The 26782-nt window shown below is 38.1% G+C and overlaps 2 protein-coding genes across 15 annotated transcripts in view; both read right to left on the bottom strand.

The window, feature by feature from the left end:
• Window positions 1-2924: 2924 nt before the first annotated feature.
• The window catches only part of NOS2 (nitric oxide synthase 2), a 41111-nt gene continuing 17253 nt past the window's right edge, over window positions 2925-26782 (bottom strand). For 3 of the 5 annotated variants that reach the window (XM_026070191.1, XM_026070190.1, XM_026070189.1), the window contains exons 2-27: window positions 22863-23038; window positions 21638-21716; window positions 21068-21190; window positions 20828-20976; window positions 17711-17873; window positions 17173-17264; window positions 16630-16771; window positions 16031-16170; window positions 15028-15202; window positions 14165-14266; window positions 13300-13494; window positions 12813-12895; window positions 12388-12532; window positions 12018-12122; window positions 11794-11843; window positions 11505-11679; window positions 10768-10900; window positions 10255-10333; window positions 9103-9281; window positions 8218-8381; window positions 7183-7393; window positions 6763-6850; window positions 5566-5687; window positions 4810-4958; window positions 3855-4049; window positions 2925-3235 (exon numbers count right to left, since the gene is read on the bottom strand). In XM_026070191.1, coding sequence (XP_025925976.1) covers window positions 3119-3235; window positions 3855-4049; window positions 4810-4958; window positions 5566-5687; window positions 6763-6850; window positions 7183-7393; window positions 8218-8381; window positions 9103-9281; window positions 10255-10333; window positions 10768-10900; window positions 11505-11679; window positions 11794-11843; window positions 12018-12122; window positions 12388-12532; window positions 12813-12895; window positions 13300-13494; window positions 14165-14266; window positions 15028-15202; window positions 16031-16170; window positions 16630-16771; window positions 17173-17264; window positions 17711-17873; window positions 20828-20976; window positions 21068-21190; window positions 21638-21716; window positions 22863-22969 — 3462 coding nt within the window. In that variant the 5' untranslated portion in view covers window positions 22970-23038 and the 3' untranslated portion in view covers window positions 2925-3118. Of the gene's footprint in view, window positions 3236-3854; window positions 4050-4809; window positions 4959-5565; window positions 5688-6762; window positions 6851-7182; window positions 7394-8217; window positions 8382-9102; window positions 9282-10254; window positions 10334-10767; window positions 10901-11504; window positions 11680-11793; window positions 11844-12017; window positions 12123-12387; window positions 12533-12812; window positions 12896-13299; window positions 13495-14164; window positions 14267-15027; window positions 15203-16030; window positions 16171-16629; window positions 16772-17172; window positions 17265-17710; window positions 17874-20827; window positions 20977-21067; window positions 21191-21637; window positions 21717-22862; window positions 23039-24446; window positions 24622-24649; window positions 24740-26782 lie in introns of those variants that run through there. The other 2 variants (XM_026070188.1, XM_026070193.1) reach the window with 2 other exon arrangements.
• Window positions 24672-26782, bottom strand: part of LYRM9 (LYR motif containing 9) — a 71322-nt gene continuing 69211 nt past the window's right edge. For all 10 annotated transcript variants that reach the window (XR_003254290.1, XR_003254289.1, XR_003254285.1 and 7 more), the window contains 3 exons: window positions 26679-26772; window positions 26149-26283; window positions 24672-24742 (listed from right to left, as the gene is read on the bottom strand). The gene's annotated coding sequence lies outside the window, so the exon portion shown is untranslated. The remainder of the gene's footprint in view (window positions 24743-26148; window positions 26284-26678; window positions 26773-26782) is intronic.

The raw sequence follows: 26782 nt of genomic DNA on the forward strand, positions 1-26782 counted from the left end.
TACTTTTTATTTGTATTATTGTACACAACACACTGCACAAACGCACAAGTATTCTCTGACACAAAGACCTTATAACCCAAGTAACAAGAGTTGAGGTGCATGAATGATAGGCCACAGTAATGCAACCGTGCTCTTAATCCATGGCAATATGTACTAATTTAAAGCCCAAGGAAAGAGGCTTAAGTTAATGGATATTACCTAACAACAGGTTAAAAGTACATACGGCTCTGTTACTGTGATGCTAGATCACTTGTTAAATCTCAAAAACGCACTCATATGCCTGACCCCTACAGTTTTATGGGATATAGGGAAGCAATTGGTATATCTGTATTGCAAACCCAGTGACATACCAAACTAGCATGGGGACTGTTAACTCTCTGTGGCAAACTGTAGCTCAGCTGGAACAATTTACTCTGTGTATCTGAGAGGCCAGCGAATCTTACCAATGATCAAAAGTGACTAGAGAACGGGAGTGAGCAAAGGGCCTGCTTTTCAGCAGCTTGGCATCGAACCTTTTTTGAATGCTGAATTCCATCAGCCATGTAAGTTGGACATTAACGACACAACTCATTAATTGCTTCAGAAAGTGTTGCTCTGTAATTTAGAATTAGGTCCCCAAATCAGCAAGGCGCATAATCATCTCTGTAAATTTTAGCCCAAATTTTCCTCTGTCTCTAACAGAATTCCTTAAGTGCTTAAACTTATGCACATGCTTACATACTTTACTGACTCAGGGCTGTAACAACACTTCAATAACTACACAGCAGGCTGTTTGATCATCTTTAGGGTTTTAAGAGATATTCTGCATCTGGCTTCTTAAATGAAGTTTAATTTTTTATCTTGGAATAAAGTAATTATCTACTGACTATCATCTGCACTTTATCTTCCCCATTTATTTCTGTAGAAAAAGCAATTACACACAGCTTCAGATCAGTGCTGCAGTTGAAATTAACTTCAGATTGGGACCAGTTTAAATAAATTCACAATGAATTAGAACAGATCTTTACTTTTTAATCCTTTCCTTTAACTGCCTTCTTACCTCTCCATTAGGGAGAAATTCCTGCAATGGTGGAATTAAGTACCGCAGTAAAACTTGCCTCATCAACTTAGAATGTATCCAGTGGAAAGTCATGCAGCTTCTGAGCTGACACATAAATACATTTGCCTCTTCCTCTAACTTGTCAAAGGCCTATGAAGGAATAAATGTTTTTGCTTCCCTAGCTGGTAGCTCTCAGTGGTGTCTCATGTCTTCAGGATATGGCACTATCTGAGGGCACCTCAGTCTGCTCTCAACTTGGTATAAACAGCACTTTTTTTTTCTTGATTTCTCCACCCGCCAAATGCAAGTGAAATATGGTTCCTTAATAATAGTACAAGTAAGCATTTATAAAGAATTATGGTAACACTTCAAAATAAGTGATTACTTTGAAAAAGAGTTACCTGAGATACAAAGAAAGAATCCTGACATGAAAAACCACCTACTAAGTCATGTGCGTGGAAAATAGGATGTGCTGTGATACACCTCTCCAAATAGCAAGGAGCATATTAGCACTTTGAAGTCTGGAAATTTCTTCTGTTTCCTACACTCACGGGGCTCATTTGAAGTCCAGAGCTCAATGAAAACAAAACTTGGCTCCCAAAGGAGAGCCTTCTTAATGGAAAGTGAAATTACTTTGTTCTATTTCCATCCCACCCCAAAAACTAGTATCAGAGAACATCAATGGAACATAGTATAAAATAACACTCACAGTGTATACTAGGTGACCATCAGGACTCCATACCTGCTAAGGACCTCCTCTTTCCATTACTGTCTTTGTGTCTGTTGTCTGAAACTTCCTGTTCTCTGACAAATTCTTTCAACTATGCTGTACTTTTGGTCTTTTGCTTAAGGCTGTCCTGAAGTACACAGGAAACACTGCGTATACACATTATTGACTTTTGAGTCTCACTCTTTCTTCAACAGATTCCAGCTCCTGGAGACAAGGAGTGACAGGAAAATCTCACATTTAGCTTTTTTAATATGAATATATAAACCTGGCGATTTTAGAGAAAGAACTAGAAGTTGTGACATAACTGGAAGGCATAAAAAGAGCCAAAGACAAAATGCAAGTAGGGCAAAATGTATTGCTATTATTACCATTTTATATTCTTGTAGTCTGCAAGCCAGTCCCACAATCCATGGGCCAGACTCACGCTTCCCTGCCAATAACAATTACGCGTAACTAATCTTAGGTGGACTGTGTAACTCCTGGAGWTGGAAGGAGTGTTCGCTTATGGAAGGAGTGTTCACTGGAGCCCAAACTCACTCTACTGAAACCTGAGAACTTATCTATCCCCACTTTTTGTAGGATGAAGCCAATAGCATGAAGAGGTATATTTAATCCATACAGACTTGTTTGTCTCAATATAAAGGCATCATTTATTACAAACAAATCAAGTAAGTCAGAGCACAGAATACAAACATACAAAGTGCTTATGATTTTTCTGAACCTAACTGCCATGGGCTCTGCAACAGCAACAATTCAGGTCCAAATGCTGAATTACATAAAGCAGAACTCGTAACTGCTACCTCCTCATACATATGAGTTTGAAGTGTATGCAGCAGGTATTTCTACTTTGGAACCATTATATTATTATCTCATTTACAGACATTACTTCAAATTCAACAACTGGTGTGACCACACATTTCCAAGAAACACAACCACTTCCTTTAAAGTGAAGATAATATGCACACTAGAACAATATGATATAAATAAATCCATGTAGATAAACAATTCATTTCACAAAAATATATGCATTCTATTATACAGTAAAAAACTCTATATTTTCCTTATGAGCAGGTTTTATTTTGTATTTACAAAAAAAGGCAAATTTATACTAGTCTAGATGGAATTAAAAAAATAATTTGCATCTTCACTATAAAGATAATAATAAAAATCCATTAAAAGAAGTCTGAAAATAAATAGCAACAAAAGTTAAATTTATTATTTTTCTTAATTAAGGCTAAGGTTTAAAGGCCAAATCCTACCATCAGATACATGTGTATGACTTGCCATGAATCAGAAGGAGGATTTGGCCTCTTCCTTTTTGAAAACAACAACAAATGTGCAAGAACTGTCTAAAACATTGTTTGTTGATTTGCTCGAGGACTGGTGGATTGCAAGGTTCTTACATCTCTTTTGACTTCATGTGGAAACACAGCCCCAAATATATCTTCATGGTACCGCTTTTGGCTCTGCAAAAAAGAAACCCAAGAGATGAAATAAAACTTGCTAGCTGCTCCTTATATAACAGTAAGCAACTAAAGGTCTTTCGTATTCATATGACTCTTTTTGTGACTGTGATCTTTTGTTACTATATAAAAGGAGTGGACTTTTGTCACTGTCAATAAGGGAACCTATCAAAATCCCAGATTCACATGATCCAGGACGAGTTCTGATAAAACAAGGGTCCTAAAAAGCCAGCCAGTCCAGCGCTGTGTTTTCAGTTATGTGCCCACTCATTTCTTAAACTCACTTTCCTCCTCCTTCGGTACTACAAAGTCTCAAATTCTTGATATTCCAGTCACACTGCAAAGCTAACGCCCAGGATCCAAAAGGAGACACTGGGCAAATGGTAGGTATACGAGAGGGGAACATGACATGTCACTCACACACCCTAACCAAACAGAAACTATGCATTTTAATAATCATGATGGGTGGACAAAGCTGGTCACTTAAGCTTTTTTCTTCAGCATGCTGCTGGAAAGAAGCTCATCATAGCCCACAGGATCTTGACCATGACTTTTAAGTCTTCTGTAACTCATGCTGGAGCACTGTCTGAATGGAAAAAATGCCTTGCACATCACAGCATACCTTTAGCTGGAAGATATATTCCTCTGCCTGCTGCTCAGTAAGGTTCAGTTTACTTGCAAGCATCCCCTTCAAAGTCTGAGCAACATCCCTGGCCATGCATACATCTCCGCAGACATACAGATGCCCTTCTTCATTATGCAAGAGGTTGCACACTTTGGCTTCCAACTTGCTTTGAAGAATGTCTTGAACATAGACCTTAGAAACAGAAAAAAGCATCATTAGAGAGCATTACAAGGTCTCTTTAATGCTAACCTGACTAACTGATATTCTAAATAGGATGTGAGTCTGCATAGTTAGGCTCTAAATGCCCTGACTATTCCAGCTGTTTTGCACCACAGCAGAGGAGGGGAGAAATGTCTTCATGCTACATTTAGAAGCCTCAGATTTGGAGGCTGGACCAGTATCTTGGTTAAACTAGAACAGAACTAAGACTGTTCTTTTTCAGAATCAGTTGCCACTGCCAAAAACTCCTATCTTGCCAGGATAGGAGGACAGCTAAAAAGAGGATAGCTTAAGCACTGTTGTTTTCTCCAATCAAGGCTTCTCCTAGCAGAAGAAATTTCCAGGGTCAGTGTGTCATTGAAATGGTGACAAATGGCCACAGTCAACTCATTTCTAACTCCTAGTCTAATCATATCCCACAAAATTTAGTGTTTCTGAGAATGTTACACCTTCTAGCTTCAAAGGCTGTTTGCACTTAAAGGTTTAATTTTATGTCTGTTATGCCTCTCTATATAGCAGTAAGGGTTTTTTATATGTAGCTTGCTTATATTGAAGTGAACACTGAGATTCTCCTCTGTTTTGAAGGAATGGGGTTTTCTGCCACTTGTTCACAATACACTGAAGCAAAATGCTAACAATCTTTTGAGAAAAATTTAAAACAGTGTCCAAATCTTAATTTGAGGGACCATTCCCAAAGGAGCCCATCCCTGAAGAACAGAGGAACCAGCCTTACCTTAGGTTGGCCAGGTTGTCTGGAGTAAGCTGTATAGACCTCTTTCAGAACTCCTTTCCTCTTCATTTCCTCCATTTCTTCTTTGTAGATGTGATCCATGTCTGGCTGCCGGCAGCCAAACAATAATGTCATGTCACCACCTTTGATTCCTGAAACCAACACTGGAAAGTTGCTTTTCCTTTCCTAGTAAGGACTATTATCTCTTATCACTATCCCATTACAAGGCCCCATTGTCTCAGCAACTACTCAGGCAATGCAACTGCTATTTTCTAATTAGCCTTCCCCACTGAACATCTTAGAAGGAGTGTGTGTGTGTGTGTGTGTGTGTGTGTGTGGTTTGACAACTTCTGATTTAAGAGCTGCAGTAGGACTGAACTTGCCTGAAACCTCAGAGAACCATGTGGAATCTTCTGCTGGAGCACATCCCCAAACAGACTGATACAAAGAGACCAAAGCATTACCTCTCTGTACCACGGCCCTTGTGTGAGAGACTGTGGCAGTCAGTGAACATATAATATTTACAAGGACACACACAGGCTTCTTCCTCCAACTGACAGAATGGTTCAAGACCACCAGAATGGTCTCGAGTGGGGTGGAATTATTAGCTGTGTGAGTGCAGTGTTTAATCAGTCTTGGGATGACAAATCTCTACATGGTTTACTTTGCTAATATTTCTGGGTGTCTTTTTCTGTACAGATTTTGTCTTCTGATGCTGGGTTAGGTGTGGCCTCCCCCTTGTGTCAATCCCCATAGTACCTTTCTTTTCCAAGTCATAGAGACGCTGCTGCCAGAAACTTCTGAATGGAGCAATTCCTGTTCCTGGACCAACTAGAATGCATGGCTTGGTTGACTCCCTTGGGAGCTGGAATCCATTAGTACTAACATGCAAAAATACATAAAACTCAGAATAAATCTATTCTTACAAAGCTGGTGATTTCTCTACAGCCCTGGATCTTCTCTTGTTATGCTAAAATACATTAGGGTAAATTTGGCTTGAAGGAGTGAAGAATCAGACTCGCTTTATTTTTAAAGTATACAGTAAGCAATAACACTGATAATTACCCAATGATGCAGGAGAGTATCTATCACTGTGATTTTGCATAAACACAGGTAGTCTCAAGCCCTTACTCAAAATCACAGGGTATAGTTGAAATATGGGGTAGAAATAAAGTACATGATGACCTCCTTTCTTTGCCCACCTTTTCCCCAGTCTGTCTAGAAGACCATGCTGCACTGCAGTAGATATAGAAGCAACGTTTATGGGAAACTGAGCAAACATTTCTGAACAGATTTAGCAGTACTGAACAAATTCCTTCATTAGAATTCAATAAAACTTCAATTATTTTCCTGAAAATATTCACAGGAATTAATTTCAGGGGAGATTGGGTAAAAAAAAATCCATGAATTTATATAGAGGGTAAATATTTGCAAGATGATTTTTACTCAATTTACCTGAGGCTTCTTTGAAATGATATGGGGTAGATAYGGGGGGAGAAGAGAAATAATATGCTGTGCTGCAGAGCTGTAAGCCCAAAATACTCAAAGAGATAATCACAGCAAAGAGTTTATGACTGACTTGTCCATGTCAGTTGCCTGAATGATTTTGAACAGTGCAGCCTAAGTTATCAGTTTGAAAATAGTAAAAGGGCTTAATGTGGTGACTTTGCTTATCGTTCCCTTAGCTTTAGTTGCTCTATAGTGGATATGCCAAGAGTAGGGATACTGCCGTATGGACAGAATTCTTTCAGAATTTTCTAATGATTAATGATTTTACTCAATATAAGACATGATAAAGCATCTCCTCTCTGGAAGACAGGGAGTTCCCACTCTTCTCAAACTGAGATATTCCAAATTACAATCACCAGTCACTTGGAAATCATATGCAAACAACCAAAAAATGCTGAAGAAAGTGAACTAAGAACTGCTGGCATTTTTTTGCTGTCATACACTCACCTGCGTACAAAGCATGGGACTATTTCATTGACAGCTATTGTATTCAGCCATGTACTGCAAACTCCATGGTGCAAAGGTCCTTGCCCACCTAATCAGAGGAAAAGAAACACATTTGTGAGTATGGAAAAGCTGGCTCTCTTTTTTTTTTTTTTAAAAAGCACAGTTTATACTTAAAATTGAGGTGTTTAAATAAGTGGATATGTAGTAATGATTTCTAAAACAAGGATACACTGATGAAGCTGCAGAATTAAAAAAAATCCTGATACAGCATGAACAGCTGCACTGCTGTACACTATTCTGCACGTAGATTAATATCACAATACAAACTTTTTGGCATATGGCAGACAAAGTTTTTACTGAACCACAATGCATCCTAAACACCATTTAATTAAGAGATACATGAAAGCAACAATGCATTACCTCTTGTCTTGTAGTTGACCACTGCAACCGTCAGATGAATCTCTCTGGGTGTCATGTCACAGCAGGAACTGACAGAATAGTACCTGGGTTTCAGAAGCGGCAGCTGAGTCAGTAAGAAAGATGTTGAGACCTCTGCAGAAGGAAACTCCTCCAGGACCTCCAGGATGTTAGGGTTGTTGTAAAACTTCCATTTATTGTATTCTTCTGTGTTCTAAAAGCCAAAGGCCACCATTATAAAGTTACCAGGTCATGTTGAGTTCAGGAGAGCAGGGATGTTTGAAATGTCACTTATAAAATAAGATTCCTGCTTTACATTTAATTAAACATGCAGTAAACTGCAGATCAACACAGAATTCTCAAAACATTGCCTAGACCAATACTGGGGTTTCCTAAGAAATTGTTTAATTTTTGGAAACAGAAGTGTATAAACAGCCTCTATAATTTTTCTCTCGTCAGTAATCGCTACAGGAAGGATGTCAAAACTAAAGAATAATCTGTTTCTCAGCACCCTGCTACGGGATATCCACAAAATCATATGAACCCAGGCCCTGATAACTACTGAGTGCTAACTGAACCCGGCAGGAGAAGCAAGCACTTACCACACCTGTGAGTCTTTGGTTACTTAAACCTGCATCCCTCTTGCAGTACCAAATTGTCTGCCACATATATCTACCAGCTTCCCTTCAACCTCTCCACTTGCAAACAGTAAGGTCTTTTAGTGGTATATCATCAGAAACCACCATGAGGCAGGCAAGAGAAACAGGCAGGCAAACTGACCCACCCAGAACCACACAGGAAATATCAGATCATAAGAAATCTCTTGATTCCCACGCCTGAATTGAACTACACCACTATCCTTTCTCTCACTGAGGTTGGTTTTAAAGTGCACAGAACATGCAACGGAGGGATAAGAATCAAGCACCATCATTACAAAAATTTCCAGAGCTTCTGCTACACAGTAAAAGGGCATCAGATGGCCTGTGATTTTTCCAGTACATAGATGTCTTTTAGCATAAATCGAGCCCTAACACTTACATGACATAAGACTTCCAGTCTCTCTTTTTCTCCTTCCTCTGTTACCAGCTGGGAGAGTTTTTTTAGCAGTTGTTGAGAGGGTGGAGTAGTGATATCAAGGAAGTATGACAAAGCTTGGGGGAGTGTGCAGGCTGGAATTTTTTTGTCGCTTGCCCAGTAGCCACCTGGAAATGAGGGAAATAACACTTAGCAATTCCCAAGGCATTTGACAGCTGTAGGGCTTCACAAGACTCAGTGTCCTTTAAAATATGACTTCAGAGTATACGCATGCAGGTCTAGACCACAGGGCCCTACTGAAAAGATTATCTGCTAGAAAATTAATCTAAAACCTCGGTGATCAGACTGTGCAGTCTCCTTAAAACTGAAAAAGGAATTTGTTTGTTAAAAAGATTAATGTGAGATTTCAAATATTTTGTAAGTGGAGGATCTGATGCAGAGAATTGCATGATAACAAAACAACACTTTTAAACAAAAAGAATGATGGAAATCATCCTTTCTGTATGACAGAAGCCTATGATTTAGCAAATTGCTGCTACTAAGATGGGGGAGAAGGTCATAACATGGAAATCTATTTTAGGACTCTGATTTCAATAAGCAAACTCTACTAATTAATTTAATTGCAGTCAATAGCCAAGCTAGCAATTGCATTACAGACATTGTCAATCCAGGATAACTCCACCAGCACTGATGAAGTTACCACAGGCTGCCAGAGTGTGCAAAATCAGAATGCAGAATTAGAAGAGCAACTAAAAGCATCAATAAAAATCCTATTAAAACTGAAAGGGAGGATAATAGAATCAACTTCTGTCTAGAAGAATTTTGAAGAATTTTTGAAAAATCTGTCCATTATCTGTCTGTTATTTTGTCTGAAGAGAACCAACTCACCATTAGTGCATGTTTCAAGTCTGATAGTCTGATCAGCTGGTGGGGCATCCTTGACATGTGCAATGAGGCCACAGACTAATTCTGGCTGGTTGCCTGGGAAAATCCCGATATGTTCTCCAGGCAGGTAGTGCACTTCCTGATTAGTCTCACAGGAAAGCTTAACCAGGATGGTAACACGACTAGATTTAAAAAAGAAAGAAACAAGACAGGTCTTGGTTATGTCGACAGGATTTCCCTTAAACTGTTCAGAAAATGAATAAATCTGAAATGACAGTTGGCAAGGGTTTATTTGTGTTCATTATCAAATTATCAGACCAGCTTAGCAATTCATGAAGACTTAACTGAATAATAGTCTAGATATGTGAAGCATTTGTATCAAAACAAATAAGATGCTGAAGTGCTGCTTGATCAGTAATAAATAAATCTGCCTGTAATCAGCCAGTGAAAGGAAGTGCAGCTCTGCTGAAGACTGAATAGCTCACATCGTAAACAAGCTCACAGGACTTCCTATAAGGAAGTCTCCTTATATTTATATAGAAGTATATATATAGTATATAGAAGTGTGTATATATATATATATATGCTTTCTATTTTATTTAGAACAGGGATGGAAGAGACTTATTGGAGGATGTTGGAGAGCCATTCATAAATGTTATTTCTAAGGCAAATGTTGTAACTGATTATCCTTTTGTGTTTGTGTACTGTCTTGTCTCAGCTTGTTTTGCAGTATGACTGCAAGCAATACAGCAGCTTCTTGCACCGTCTCTCTTCCTTTCTTTTTGTCTGCTAATGGACAACTTTGTTTTCTAAATGAAGCAAACATTTGCTTAGCATGTAGCGAACCAAGCAAGAGAGAGGGACCATACACCTGACCTTCCATATTTGGTAGCTATCAAAGGGCCATATTCACAAAGGTATTTAATTCCCTACAATCCCAGAGACTCCACTGTGAAGTAAGGCATCTAAATAAGAGCTAGGATTCTATGTATTCTTGTGTTCTTGTGATAATGATTTACTTCTAATGATGGTACCAAATTCAAATATATTTCTCAACAACTACAGAGAAAAGATGTTTATATCCGGGCATTTCAGTTATTTTAAGTTTTTAGTAAAATGTAGTATTGTAATATTCAAAAGAACAAGGTACAATACCTGGATTTTAAACTCTGCAGATTCTGCCTGAATTTCAGCTTCATGGGAATTACATCCTTTGCATGAATGTCTGCAAGTGCTGTTGAGAAATGAGGACAGGATTCATGGCAATTTTGTGATTGTGTTTAAAATGTCTTCATGTATATGCAGAARACAATTGAACTATGTTTGCCCTAGAACATACAACAGTTATGTGTCCTAGATAGAAAATAAAGATGCTGTAATGATTTGCACACTTTCCCTGACTAAATGTAGTTCATTCCAGTCTTTGCTTTTCTTCTGAGGCTGCCAAAATATCTGCCAGTTCTGGTGCTTTGATGTTACTGCACTGGAAGAGATAATGAATTATTCCATGTAAATCTGTGTCTTTTTTCTCCTACCACTGTACTTCATTATTATATGAATTCTATCATATAGCACTGTAGCAGAGTCCATATCACTCTTGGACAGCCTTTACAATTTGGACCTCTCTGAAGTAAATAGACAGAGGAAATGGGAGGTGGGTGGTAATACCTTTAGTCAAGTCCATGGTTTGAGAGTCATGTACTATCCTGTAATTCTCAGGATCCCAGCTTTCAGATGAAGTATATATCCCAGGCAACTGAATACTGTTTTTCCCACGGATGTTGAAAATGTCACAGGCAGTCTAGAAAGAAGAAAAATGTAAGGCTATTAATGGTAAAAAAATATTCCTAGCATTGTCTTTTGTCACTTTGCTGGTATTTGTTAATGCTATGCTTATTTCAATAAAATAGTAATGACACGAGGATAAGGAGTTAGAGCTAATTATGGTCTCACTTAATATTAACAAGGAGATTTCAGTTTTAATGATTGCTATTATTTAGTGATTCAGCTGAGATCAGCAATGTTAGAGGGGCTCAGTAAGGTTCCACTTTTATACCAGTTTATCTAGAAAACCGATCTACTTAGAAAAATTCTGATGTTTGATGCTGCTGTCCTTGCTCTTACTATCCAAGAGGTTCCATGGACCTTTATGGGAAGATAATAGAAAAGGGGCCCAGTTCACTCTTCAATTTAGGGAAGCAGTAGAAGAGAGCAGCATTCAAAATTCAAATCTAAATCCACATGTTAATTTTGCCAAAGGCTTTTTTCTCTGAAATGGACTGAAACGAGTATGTCCAATTTCGTTAGGTATTTAAAACTATTTTTTTCCATTTTTATGGGACGGTAGTTAAGACTGAAGCAAATGAATGAATGAATGAATATATGAGCTAACTATTTACAGTCACCTTGAATGCATTGACTGCCCAGCTGCGAAAAGCTTCTTCCTGCCCATTGAGTTCATCTCCTTCACCTACTGGAGTGAGCTGAGAAGCCCCTAGCTGGGCCAGTTTTCGGTCAATGGCATGAGCAAAGGCACAGAACTCTGGATACATGGTGGACCCCAAACCAAACACGGCATATCTGTAGAAGGAGATATAAACAAGTTTGGGGAAAGGCAATGTTAACAGACCACAATGTTATGCCAAATAAAAGGCAAAAGGACTCATCACATGCAAACAAATAAAGTATTTTTACCTAATTTTTCTTCTCAGCAATTTCAGGGTCAACAAGGAGTTCTTCAATGTCTGTATAAAAATTCAAAAAATATTTAAGGTTAGAAAAATATGCTTTGGTTGATTTAAAACAGAAGTGAGACCCTGATTCATATCCTATTCAAGTACATGGGACAAATGAAAGGATGGTCTTTGGTCTCAGTGGTCTTTGAGTTGCGTCTCAGATATGCTTGAGTTCAGTATTACCTTTCCATTATTTGGAGAATCTCCATTTCCAAAAGTGCTGGTAACCACTAAAAGGAGTGTTTCTTTTTCCAGGTCACAGATTTTGTACTCATCCATGCACAGAATCTGGAAGATACCAAGCTTATGAGAAATTGCTAGTGGACATAACTAAGAACTAGCATTAGATATCTGTATGATTGTCAGATCACTGTTTACCAAATCTATGAGACACTGTGCTAGATCAGCAAAAAAATTAAGCTTCTAGCAAGCTATTTTTGCTGGACATTCTAAACTGCAAGTGAAGGTGTATAGAATGAAGGAACTTGCAGAAGCTGATAAAACTAGCCAACCTTTGCTCTCCATTTAGTGTGGACAATTTATACTTTCTTACCTTAGTGTTGAAGGCACAGCTGAACAAGCTGCACAGACTGCTGGCTAATGTTTCAGATTTCCCAGTCTCTGTTGCATAGATCACGGTGACCTTGGATCTGGCTGCCATTGTTTTTCGCATGAGTGAAGATGCAAAGAGTACAGCCCTGAAGGAAAAACAAACAAACATGTATTATTTTGAATACAGCTATCAGTAATTCAGATTAATTCACAAAGAAGCTAGGAAAGGCTCATCTTGACCACGGCTTTTCCTGGAGAGAGTCCTGAATAAGAACCTCAGCTATGAAAATTACCGAATTGTGGACATGTGAGTCTGTGATTCAAACAATTCAAGTGGTCCCTATTGCTCAAAAAATGTGGAACAGGAGCATCACAGGAACAGAATAGCTGGACAAAAGTACTGAGTCTTTTATTTGAACAACTTACTTTGCCAAGATGCTAAGCTTTATTTCTTTTTTCTTTGGCCTCCGGGTCTCATCATGCCAGAAATGTGTTTTCCAAGCATCCACCTTATAAAAAAAGAAAAGGTAAGTTTCAGGTATGAAATGTAAAATAATAAATATACAATTTGTGTGTCACAGAGTGCCAGATTCAGTATAATCTGTATATATGATCTGCTGCCTGATGTGAATCCTGTTCTCTACTGACTGCATAAATACAGGATCAGTCTCTGTGTAGTACTAAATTGCATTTTAATTACAGCTTGGGAATTCAGCAGAACTAACATAATCTCCCACAGTGTAATAGAAATTGCCTATTATTTATGAAACTATTGGTGAATTTTCTTTTGCAGGCACCTTGATTGACAGTGATGCGAGTAACAAGGGCTTTTCATGCAGACTTTCTGAGGTCCCATGTTATCATCTGCACTGCTGAAGTTGTCTGCTAAAATCACCTTTTTGATGACATGTACCTGGTAATAAAAGAAGGGAGTGAGGACATAGTTCAGCATCTCCTGGTGGAACACTGGAGTGATGCTCCCTGATATAGGAGGCACAAGCCACACCCAGTCAGCTGGGCAGCCTCCTCGCACGCGGTACTCATTCTGCATGTATTTCATGAACGATTCAGCAGCAGAGTGGTGATCCATGATAGTAACATTTTGTTTCTAGAAGAATTGCAAAAAGAAAGGCATAAATTGAAATGCCCCTTCTGCTTTTCTCCCCGACATAGTTAAAGTAATTTTTGCTTTTGTTGATATTTGGAGGATTTTATACAGTTCTGGGAAATCTTTATTATCAGCAGCTGTTATATAGATACTGTTCTTTGTGGACCTTTGACTTGGTTTGTCATTCATTTTAAATCCTTCTTCTTTTTTTTTTTTTAACGTCAGCATCTTTTGTCAGCATTTTACCTCTCCAGCATCAGGAGAGCATGCTAAAATGCCTCTGATTCATTTTTACCTGTCTCTCATATTGTTATGATAGCTTGAATACATAGTCATTGTAAAATGAAAGCTGTTAATCCAATGGCTTTACATAGATTTTGACACAGACAGATGTGTTAAAAGAATGAATAATCTTGCCCTTAACTTCCTTGTCTTTTTCTCCACCTTTTGCCCCCATATGAGATTTTTATCAGGCAACAATATGAGATAGGGAATCGTCCACTTTCCCAAGTGTAAATTAGGTGTAACTCTACTGGAGTTACACTGATAGCCTCCTGTGAATTGAGTGTTGGACCACCGGCACTATATAGGTATAAAACTGTTACAAGTGAAAGGAAAACAGGGCCCACAATGTTCAGTGTCTCTCCAGATACCAAACTCATTGACTTACTTGAAAGCTATGAAGCACGGCCACATTAATCTCTACAACAGCTCGGTCTTTCCACAGTGATGAAAGTTTGTTTGTTTYCAGTCCCATTCTTCTTCCTACCTCCTACACATGAAAAAGAGAGGAGGGGGGAAAAGCAAACTTAATAACCAGGATTTTGACCTGATGTCTTCTCTACCTTACTGAAATAATAATGCAAGAAAAAGTATCAAGGAATGGGGACAGGTCAATCCTATACTGGGGAAGTGATGGCAGCAGAAACAGTTGGTGCCAGAGGTGAGCTTGAATCATGGAGTTCTGGTTCTAGAGGCTATCCCAGTCTGGTGACAGGGAGGGGATCTCTCCTGGGCTAAATGGTTTGAAAGCAGCAGTGGCTCGTAATAAGTAATCATTATTAATTTGGACTGGCGAGGTGCCCAAGACCTGCAGCTATGAACCAGGACTCCACTGCAATGTCAGCAGGAGACTGGATCTGACATCAATACACCTGTGATATATATACCAACAGAGTCCAAAAGTCCTGAGTCAGCAGGACTCAGGGTAAAACTGGGGAAGGATTCCGTTTAGGACAGCATTATTAATTTCTTCTACAGTTGCACTTTCACCATTCTGGCCAGGTATTTGGAACAGACACCGTCAGAACACTGTAAAAACAGTCATACTATCTGCACAGTCATAATCTTGGCAGCCATTCAAGATGTCCCACAATAGTCAAAATATGATGTCAGATTAGCACTGAAGTGTTAGCGTGAAGTAAATACAACACCCATCCCAGCAAAGACCGATAGCGCTTTTCTTTCAGAAATGCTCCACCAACCAAGTCTATTCCCTTCTTGGATCTACACATCCCTACTTCAGAAGATTACCTTCAGGATATTGTACCGCTGTACATCACAGAAGTCTCGCACTCCTATCTCTGTCCCCATGTACCAGCCATTGAAAGGACACGCTGTAAACTCCAGGCCTCCCACCTCAAGAAGCATGTTGGCAACAGCAGGCAGTGCGTACCACTTCAGATCCAACTCCTTAAACCATTCATACCTGTCAAAGAGCATTTTGATTTATTAGTTTATATATCTCTTCCTCCTGTAGGCAATAACCACAAAAGTTCAGGAAGAGAAAGAATACTATCTGTAGGAGGAATGACCCATGGAGCATGGTCTGCAAAAGCTCATAATAAAGTTTTCATATGCAATGTGGAAATTGGGAATTGTCTGTTAAAGAAACTGCACAACAGCTTGCAGATTTCTGCAATCTACAGGCCACTCCCAGAGCAAACATGAAGAAAGAAACAAAGAGAGAAAGGCAGCAGATATTTTGTTATGAATGCAGCCACTAGCAAACATTATTGTACAAACTGAAATTATACAAAGAGGTAGCTGATAACAAGGCAAGGCAGGAAACACATGAAAAACCTAACAACCAGACGGTTAGCCAGGGCAAATCAGCACAGCACTGCATCACCACTGATCTGACCTTGACCACTTACATTTGAAGCTGAATGTTGATGATTTTGCTTTGAAATACACATACTTAAATCTTCTAAAGAATCAAAGCCATGATGATTACAAGATTCACATTTTACAAGTGAATTACACTGGCATAAGACACTATGAGTTTTTTTGATTCTGAATATGATTGAAATGGAGATTAGAAAAAAGAGATTTCTAACAAAAATGCTGTTGGCTTCCTTAATTTAAATCTCATTTTGTTGTTCTAACAGGCATTTTATGTTTCAGGACAATTTACCATAATTTCATCCTAACAAAGAACTCACAGGCACAGGCTAATAAACCTGGCCTTATATTAGTGCAATAGCCAAGGTGAGGCAGAGGCAGAAATGCAATTATCTAAATCCTGGGTGCTTACTTTGGATGCTCCATTGGCACTTCAAGGATAATTTCTGGCGGGAATTCAAATATTTCTGGGTCTTGGCCGTTTGCTTGGAGAATGAGTGGAACTACATCAAAGCGGCCATATTTCGGCTTCCACCCAAGCTCGATGCACAACTGTAAGTAAACAAAGTAGGTTTTGGTTTTCTAGGTTTTTTTCCTCCCTGGATTTGAAGACAAAAGAATGTTAACTCTTTAAAAGCTGTTGAAGTAACTCCTCAGTGGTAAAGACTGTCTTTCTGCATTCAAACAATGCCAGGACAAACCCAAGTACTGATTGTGTCCCCGACATAAGGGGAGGATTAGACAAATTTTACAGCACCAGTCATTGCCTTGGAAGGGGCCACAAGAAAACTTTCCCTTGCTCTGACATGCAGGGGAGCATTTCATATCAGGACTGTAAGACATTCTTGCTTCAGCCTGCACCTAGAAACTGGGAGACAAAACATCCCATTCATTCCTTATCCCCACACTTCCCGCCCACTCTGCATAAACATACAAGAAAAATAACTAAATAAAAGACAGATGGGTTAGACAAGACAGAAAGCAGTTATGCTTTTGTATTTGGAACTGTACCTGCGTGAACTCCACACTAGCAGGGTCTCCTATGATAGACCCATCTGGCATTTGATACCCAGCATATCGAATGAGCTGGCTGTTCCAAACACGGAAATCATGTTTCCCATCAGTCCTCTGGGGGAAGACAGTGATGGCTGATCTGCCCAGAGAGACAATCAAATCCCATTAAATAATAGCACACCAAACATACTGTAATTATTAAGACATAAGTTGTTACTCACAGCAGTTATTTTATATTTCTAAAATAAACATCAGTAGAAATAACATCATTCAGCCTCTCCAGCCAGCTCCCAGAATCTCCCCATCATCTCTTCTCCCCAGGGATTAGGAAAGTTTTTACATCACCAGCCACGAAATTCACAAACTTTCAAAACGGTCGATGGTAGATATAAGAGGAACATGTAAGTGCCAGGAGAATTAAGAGCAGAAACAAGCAGTCTAAGTATTTAGATATATCATTTCAGATCTTTTGTGGAGTTTTGAATGCAGATCTGGATCTGATATTTGATGTTTAAAATTCAAATGAAATGAGAGGCCCACCTGATATTTCCATTGTTTGTTGCATACTGAACATGACGACAGATATGCTCAAACATTTCCTTGGCTGTTTTACAATCACGTGCATCAAATACCTATATGTTTCCAAAAGAACAGTAGAGAAGAAAATTGATTTTGGAACACTAATGTAAGATCATTATTTTTCTAAAACAGTTTTTTTTTTAAATCAAGATTAAGAAAAACATTGAAATGAAAAATCAGGATTTTTCTATTTAATTTTAGCTCCACTATGAAAAATTAATTTTAATCATTCCTATATGTAGTATTTTCACATGTAACAATCCAAAAAGGCACAAGAAATGCACCTAATTCCATGGCTTAGTTGATTCCTACAGTACACTCCTAAATATTTTAATTCAACTACGGAGTAGAGAACTAGGAAAAAATGTTGATTTTATAGGTACAAGAGGGACTAGGCCTCAGTTGATGCAATTTGGCATAATTTTACAGAAGTCAAGGACATTCTTCTAACTTACAGCAGCTGATAATTTGGCCCATAATTTCTAGACTCATAGGTTACCTGTAGATTGGACCACTGGATTCTCCCGATGCACCTTGGAGCATTCCTCCAGGCCTGTTTGGTAGCAAAGATCAGTTCATCCTTTGTCAGATGATAGGTTCCTGTTGTTTCTATCTCTTTGGTCACTGTTTCCACTCGGGCCAGGTGTTCTTCTGTTTTTAAACTGTTGATCAGGAAACAGCCATGAAAAGAAACAGTGAGAATTTCATTACTTAGAATTGATTTAATTTGCAGACACACTTCTTATGTTTGGGGTGAAGAGGAGCATGGGCTGCTTAAGTCATAAAGTTTTTGACAGCAAGGCACCCTTTTTCAGGAGAAGACTTCCAGTTATACAGCTGATTTTATCTGCCAGAATACAGCTAGAGCAAATTTCCAGGGAGACGGTTGGTATCTGTGTAGATAGATAGATTTGGCAAGTTTGGATATACACTGAGAAACCTGTCCCTGTTATAAATGTACACTTTCTGGATGCAAAACAGCTCAACCTAAAATACTCTATCCTTTGTGAAAATATCCATTACCTCCTGAAGTCAGCACTGTGTTTCAGATGTGAGAAGTCACCATCACCTCCTCCCCATCTGCCCTCTACTGCACCACACCCCAAAGCATAGCAGTTATCTATTGTGGCAATCCAGGTTACAAATTTTTTTTTAATTAAAAAGCAGTGGGTATTCTAGGTAAAGGGCATGAGTTAAGTTGATAGGACTCTGACTGAGGTCAGATGAGGAGAGCTTTCTCTGGCTTCAGAATTTAGGAATTGTCCTTTCTGAGTGCAAATAACAGAGCTCACTCATTCAAACACACTAAAAATTTATGCAGTGACACTGTCCTTTCACTACATATACATGCATTGATCACAAGCTTTTCTGTATAAATTTTCAGCTTAAATTTGGATATTCTAGATTCATTTGTTAAAAACTGTCAAATCACAGGCAAATGAAAAGTAGAGAGCAGCTTAGCTTCAGCCCAAAAGTAGGAAATGGAGAGGTGAAGAGAGGGTTACAGTGACTGTCTCTAAAAGTTCTATTATTTTTACAGGGGCACAGCTCTTCTGAGCAAAGTCAGTAGGATTTCCACACCAGAAAGGAGGTGCTGAGCAACTTTTGTCAAAGAAGCCAACCTCTAAAATTCTTTACTTTGATAACACAGAATGAAGACAAAACATGAGGAAATATTTATCGCAGCACAGACAAAAATTGTTTTGTCAGCTAACAGACAGAATGAGAATAGCCTGCACTGTCTGAGAGTTTCATATTTTCAACAAGATGAAAGATCAAGGGCAAGCATGTAAGATAGTGTAAATCAATGTGATCAAATAGCCAAGTAGTGAGGTCACCCTGAGCAGAAACAGAGAGATGTGCAAATGTAATGCTCTGGCAAGTGAGCATGGCCAGTGTGTAAAACAGTGACTTTCAGAAAGATTCAGCAGGAAGAAAGCTTTGTGGAATAGTTAAAAGTGTCTAAAGAAGTAGCCATTATGTGGTAGAGTCCCTTTGAAAGTCTGGTAATATGTTATAATGGAATGAGCAGACAATCGTTTTGAAAATCTGGTCACTTGAAAACTTGACCTGCAAACTCTTGGACCCAAATCCTCTTTCATGTGTCAGAACACATGAAGACACTGACAACATATTCTTCATTAGAATGATGTAAATTAGAAGGGAATAAAATCCATCAGTTCACACCAGGCCCATGGCAGTGGATACAACTCTTGTACTCTTTGTCCCAGTCTTACGTACCTACGCTGTTAGCGAAGAAAACTTAAATTATCAATAACTGAGAAAGAGCCAGGTTCTGCAGGCATTTATGCATATTATGCATTTTACTCCCCAAAGCAATGCCATTCAAACCAATGGACTGCTCCTGACAACAAAGTTCCACACTTCATTCATCTGGTCCTACCTAACACAAGGGTAGAATCAAACTGAAAACCAATGGCCCTAACAGGAAAGAGAATAAACTCTGAAAAGTAACTTAAGATCTAATGATGCAACGAAATCYGAAAAGCTCTTGTCTTTAAGTATGACTTTAGATAATTATGAACTGCTTGGTGATGTGAAAGTTCATTAACTCCTGACAGCTGCAGAGAACTTTTCTGAAGTCACAACATACTTACATGAAGCATAAAAAGAAAGAGGAAAGTGCTTATAAGATTATTAGTAAATTTTAATCATATTTCATAAAACTGGACATGGGATACCTTTAAAAGAAAAAAAATTGTAAATTCATTGAAATTACCGGTGAAGTTAACAGTGGGACCTTGAAGAATCCTGTAAGGCTTGCTAAATGCCCAAGTCCACTCAGCTGCAGTTGACTTCAGCAGGAGTCAGTTTGTTATGTAAGTCAAATCATTATTCTTTATAAAACCCTACTGACCCTGAGCTGATAGAAWTTGAGGCAGAACCAGATGTTCCAGCTTTCCCTGCAACAAGATCTTTCTGCTCCATCTTCACTTTTGTGAAAACACAAACATCTTTTCTGAAACTAAGGAATCCTTCTCAGCATACCCAGTAAGCTTAGGCTGATGATAGCATAGAACAAGGTTGAGAAGCGAGAGACCGGCCTTCCAAACTTTGGCCAAAGCCTTGAAAGTCAATAACTTTAAGCAAGTTATAAATTCCAGGTATTGTTGTTTGAGTGTGTACTGCCCTTGATCAAAAACAAAGAACAGAGGAACACAGAGAAAAGATAATTGGAACAGCACAAACTAAAAGTATTATCCACATTATTCACATCTAAGACTGACCTAAGTGGGTGCTAATCCCATTAACATCCAATGTTAAGAAAACAGAAGGCAACATTCTGCAAGAAAGAGAGTCCTGACCAAGCTGCTTATTATAATGTATCACATTCAGGAGGGATGGGGCAGAGGAACACATTGTACAGAATCTGTTCTTGTATTCCCCAAACCTGGGATTAGCAGTCACAGCATATGAAGTACAGTAATAATACAGTTCTAATCACTTTTTCTAATAGTCCTTATCCATTTTTTGACAGCATGCTATGTAATGGGATAGTTGCTGATAGTTGTGAAGAAAGCAAGCTCTCTAGGCTCACAGACAGGTAGGCAGGTAGAGAACTTCTGTATCAAAAATGAAGCTAAGGTTGCCTTACTCTTTAAATGAACTGTAGTACTGCTTGACAAAGTCTACTGCCTGAGGTAAAAGCTCTGCTGGCGGAACTGGCCCATCTCTAGTGCCTCTCACCAGGCCTTTGGGAGTCATGAGTGCCCCTTGGCAAGCTTTGGTCCGGCAATTGATAACCTGAAAAAACAAGAAAATGTGGAAAAACAATGTTGCACTCTGTATCTTTTCAAAGTTAAGAAAAATCACAGTTCAGGTTTCTATATCTTACCTCCTTTGCTGTCAGGTGTAAAGTGTCAAGAAAGCTGGTTCCATTTTCCAAGTTTCTTATTTTTACATGTCTTGGACATCTTGATACTTGGTTTGAAGCTTTGATACCATTTTGTTGGGGTTTCTGGACAGAGAAAAGATAAAAATACACACTGTCTTCAGATTTGTTAAATATTTTAAAACTTCATTTTTAGTTTTATTTGGCCATTAAACTCTACAAATTAAATTAAAAATGAAGAACTAGGTGTAAACCTCATTTTCTCCAACATGAGCATTTATTCATCCGAGTACAAAACTACTGACCTGATCCACAGTTTGATACAAAATGGGCAAAAATAAGTATTTTTGTATTAAGCAAACAATATTTGCCACTGCAAATCACCTCTTTAATTTCAATGGGGCCTATTAACATAATAGCCATAGTCTCTCGAAAAGTCTCCTAACCTCTTGCTGTAACCACAGTTACTCTTGGTTTTAGAACTTCTAGAAGTTTTGAGCAGTGAGCACAATCTCTGTGAACTATTAGTATCGAACAATGAAGTTAGAAACAGACTTTTCTCTCATCACTGACCTCTGCTGAAGTTACAACAGGTGGCATCTCTATCTTCTTCTTGCTCAGGTCATATAATTTGGCATCATCTTTTGCTAAGCTTTAAAAGAGAGAAAAGCAATTCAATATAACACAACATGCTTAGGTTTTATTTGTTAGCTTTACCTTCAACATCAGCAGGGAGATGCCCAACATCTCTGAAACGTCTCTGAAAGATATTCTGACTCAGTAAGTTAACCATTTTCAGCAGGGTGAGGGGTAGAGCACAGCAGAAGTCAATAGTAAAGCTGTAACCACCCTTTCCAGATCACTATGTGGGAAGGAATACAACAGAGCAGTCCTGGAACGGTAAAGGTTGAGTGTAATTGCTATAAGCTAAACAAGGCACAGCTGTACAGTCATGACCTGGGAACAAGCTATGCAGAGCTTAAACAAAGAAGGTGAAAGCTTCTGGGAAACAAATGTGTGGAAATTTCAGCTAGGTTCAGTCTCCAGTTAATTAAACAAATAACATTATTTTATATTAATTTCCTCTGTTTTCTGCATTAAGCCTGAATTTCTGAACTCTCTACTTTGGATACCAGGTTTCAGAAGATGTTCAAAAACACCAAGAGGCTCCCAAACCATGAAGTCCAAACAAAATCCTTAGCTTGGGAATGGCAATGGTGTTTTTAGCTAGAAAAGAGTATGTGATCATCCATTTCTACCAGTCAGTTTCACATTTCTTCACATTTGAATATAAAATATTCTGAGTAATAAAAGTAAAGGGTAGGGAATGAGGAGAGAAATAAATTATATACAATAGAGGGATGAAATAAGTAACAGCCTCTGGGAAAATTAAAGTGCATGTGCAATTTACTTTATCCAGTGTCTCATATAAACTGTATCACAGAAATACTTTACCAGTTTAATTACAGCATTAATAATCACTTTGTTAATTTTTACAGCAAACACACTTCCTAAGGCATACCATACATGAAACTACTACAGCACATCAATTAAATTGAGAACTATGAAAGATAAAGCATGATGATTTATTTCCTCAGTGATTGTATAACTGACAAAAGCTTAAATACACCTCACCCAAGTCAATACCACCCAGTGACCCTTGGGGACAACTGTTTTTCTGTTAAAATTATTGCTTTGGAAACATGTTACTAATTTCTCCAGAACCTCATGGCACTTAATATCTTTCCTTTTCAAATGAAGGAGAAAATATGAAACCATTAAAGAACACAGATCTTACCCATGGACCGTCATATTTTTCTCCACGTTATTATTGATATCCTTCTCTTCAGAGGACTGGTTCTTGGCAGCACGAGGTTTGAATACAAACTGCCATGGGCACAACATTTTGTGTACTTTATTTATGATTTTACTTCACAGTGCTGAAATCTTGTTTTGTGTGATGTGGGGACACTCCTGAGGAAGAGAAAAAACAAGGTCAGGTTTTTTTTACTAAGAAGGTAACTCCCTTTAACAGGACTCAGAAACTYACCAGACTGACTTGATCTTAACTTCCTGTGATTAAAAATGAAAATTACTTGAATCTTGGAGTAATGATACTAAAGCTAAGCATTTTTTTTGTCAGTCTAATGCTGTAGCCATGGTTTATTCTAAACCACCGGCAAGAGCATTTCAAATGTCCCACGGCTGCATAAAATAATAAATATCAGTATCAGGAAAACACATGCATGCTTCAATTATATCAAAAATACTCTTTGAAATTTGTTTAAGTTCTCTGTTCTTCAAAAGTTTGTTAAGTGTTATTAGATGCACTGTTAATTTACATCACTATATTTTTGCGTGGAAAAGGGATGTAAAATCTTACTGTCTTATTCACATAGTAAAGATTCCCATCAGAAAAAAATATTGCTTTATAAATTAAACCAAATCTCTTTGCAAGATATTCAAGCTTGCCAGACCCAAATGGAATTTTGAGATTCTAAATGCTGTTCCAAACTTGGATGCAAGAATCTTCCATGTGTTCTTTATTGGTAAAAATATACATAGAATATATATATAAGAATGTAACATATACATTTATAAAAGACTGTAAAAAGTTGAATGCCATTCATCTGAACATAGATTTTCTGCTAATTTCTGATCCTAAAACAAATTTTTTGCTCAAGGGAGAATGTGTTAGGAGAAAAATAGCAAACTAGTAAGTTGCTAGGTAAAGTAGAATTAGTCTCAGAGTTTATACCTGTTTCATAACACAAACCAAAAACTGATGTTGCCAAAAAAAATGAGGACAAAGGAAAGAGAAAATATACTTTGTCACATATTCCTGATGTAAATAAGGTACTATTTTATTATTTACATTATTCTTTCAGTAAAAGCCCCAGTCATGTACTGGCCTCCCAACTTGCTGTCTGATGTAAAATCAGACAGGAAAAGAAATGAATGCAACTATCTGTGCAGAAATTGCAAAGTATTAGAACTTGTTCTTTAATCCAAGTAAAAAAAAAAAGTATGTAATAAGCATTTCTCCGCAGTTACAAACTAGGAACAAATCTAGATTACTATAGTAATATGCCTAGATATTCTTTTAAAGTATATGGAAATAAAGAGAAAAGGAGAGGAGATGGAGAGAGGGGGAAAAAAGGAAAGAGAAAGAAAGGACAAAAAGAAAGAAAGGCAGAAAGGCAGATAGAAAGAAAGAAAGAAAAAAAGAGAGAGAGAAGGGAGACTCGCAGATACAGCTCAGTGCAATCTGATGAAATGCATTCTTTACTCATTTCTTTTTCCCATTCATGGGCAATCAGAGTAAGAACTTGCTTGTTTTCTGTTCTTAACAGAATAATTAAAAGAACATCTACAATATTACCTATTACATGCACAAACTTTTAAAGACAACAGCAAGGAGGATAAATTTTTCCAGGCAGCAGGACAGTTTGGAAATAAAGCAGGGGAATGATTCCAAAACTTTGCTCCTAGTAAGGAAAAAAACAGTGTGCCACAAACTTACTTCAGTTGCGAGCTGCAGTTAATGACTGGCTAGTTGAACAGTTAAACATAGTGCTGTCTTACCGTGCTTCTGTGAAAATTTTTTCTAAATCTGCTAGGAGATGGTCTCTTCTGTCAAAGTTCCTTTCCTTTAATCTCTCCTGCTCTGTATCCCTCCTGTGAGTCAAAAGCATTTTATAGTCCAGGATTATGTATGCAAAATATCAGAGTGAGACTACATGTGGACAATGCACTGAGGGGGAATCCCAAAACTTGCCAGAAACATCCCATATTCTTTCAGAATGAAAGAGTGCAGCTGATAGGCTGCTATGGTATTACCTAATATGCTATAACTGGAGGCAGAGCTGTGACTAGTTCCTGATGTTATTAGCATTCCCTTCTTCCTGCATGGTGTGCTGTAATCTTGATTTCTAAATGATCTTGGTGATAAGGAAAGTATATCATATTGAAAAGTTTTTGCAACCTTTTAGGCAACATTAAAATAAATCATTTCCTGAAAGAACTCTTACAGACTAAATTAGACCATTCTCCTACAGATTAAACTAGCTGTTGTAGACAGAGTGCAAGTCTATGACTTCCATAACCAATGTCTACAGAAATCTAAGTTTTACAAACCGTATGGCTTTAGGATCTGGACCAGTAAAGCATTTAAACAGGTGCTTATAATTAAGCACAGGTATTCTATATTTAAAATAAGTAAGTACTTGGCAAGATACTATTTCCTTATTTTTGATCAAATTTTAAAGGAACTTTCTCAATAGAGCACTTTCAGAATTCCTTCCTCTCCAGTCCTGCTTATTTTAGCTGTTGCTGCCTATGAGGTTTGACACTTTGTGCATTTCCAACATACTAGAAAAACTAGAAAGAATCTCTGTATTTCACTGAAAGTATAAAATATTCCCATAATGTTGTATGTGTGAATGTTAGAAGGACAGCTAGATGTTGAAGATGGGATTACTGAGCTGATTTTCAATTTTATACAATGCAGGCAATTATACATTACAAAATTAGGCTTCTACCTGAGGTCTGAAAGACACAAGTAAGGCAGCAGCCAACAGTGGCATGCAGTAAAACGTGCTGCCAGGCAACCGCCGACTCAGAAATGCTGTGGTGTGCCAGTACAGCCTCAAGGTTTTTGACCCAAACCATTTGTTCATGTATATTATGCGTGACTGAATAACACTATTTTAAGGGTACTAAATGTTTATATCTGTTTTTAAATTAAAGGCAAGTCTTAAAAGTGCTGACTAAAACAGGGCAAAAATCATTACAATGGTAACTAGATAAAAGTGCTTATCATGGGTCTACTGGAAGACACAAGGCTACAAGAAGAGAAACAAGGAAGTACGCGTTCTCTTTCCAACTGTCACTGTTTTCCCGACAAGCTTGGGTAAGGCAGTTTTTCTTTCAGTTTCTCTATTTAAAAATGAACATTAAGTGCCTGTGTAAAGCACTGTTGGAGATGAACCGAGTTATGTGTACGTGTGTTTATTTCCCACCCAGAGTAGCTTGAGATGAATCTCTTGAAAAATAGACCTGAGTTTTCTGTAGCCTGAGCATACCTCTGTTTCACTGTATCATGTCCATGCTTCTTCACCTTCGCTGTTCATGAATATTCAGTCAGATTTTTTTACGTGATGCCCTTCTTCCACTAGAATTCTCTCTCGACATCCCTGTGCTTTAAATATTCCAGACATCTAATCAGGAGGCAGAAATGATAAGTGAGCTGGGTGATCCAATGCCATGCCTTGGATGTCTACTTTGCTTCTCAACAATGATAACTCTGCCCAAACCCACAGATACAATTGCCTGAGTTTGAATACAACTCTGTGTACCACAAGGGTCAAATCCAAAGGGTCTGAACTGAAAGGAAACTTCAGAGTTCAAAGAACAAGCTCACACTCTTGGCACTTGCTGCTTTGTTGGGTTTAAAAATTCTATTAGTATCCTTCCATTTCTTATTAAATCTGATCTCTCTTTCCTATAGAACATAAGGAATCTTACCGTCTAGTACTGTAAAACAGAACACATCTTAGTAGAGATTAAAGTGAATTCAATTATGTCCAATGGTTTCTAAGCTTTTGCTACTTACCCTCCCTATTTCCCCATGCTTGGAGACTGTTGAAATTTCTATCCCTTGGGTAGCTGCAAGACTGACTGTACTCCATGCAGTCTGATGGCATATGCTGCAAGACA

The sequence above is a fragment of the Apteryx rowi genome, unplaced genomic scaffold (assembly GCF_003343035.1).
Source record: "Apteryx rowi isolate R43461 unplaced genomic scaffold, aptRow1 scaffold_307, whole genome shotgun sequence".
Taxonomy (NCBI): domain Eukaryota; kingdom Metazoa; phylum Chordata; class Aves; order Apterygiformes; family Apterygidae; genus Apteryx; species Apteryx rowi.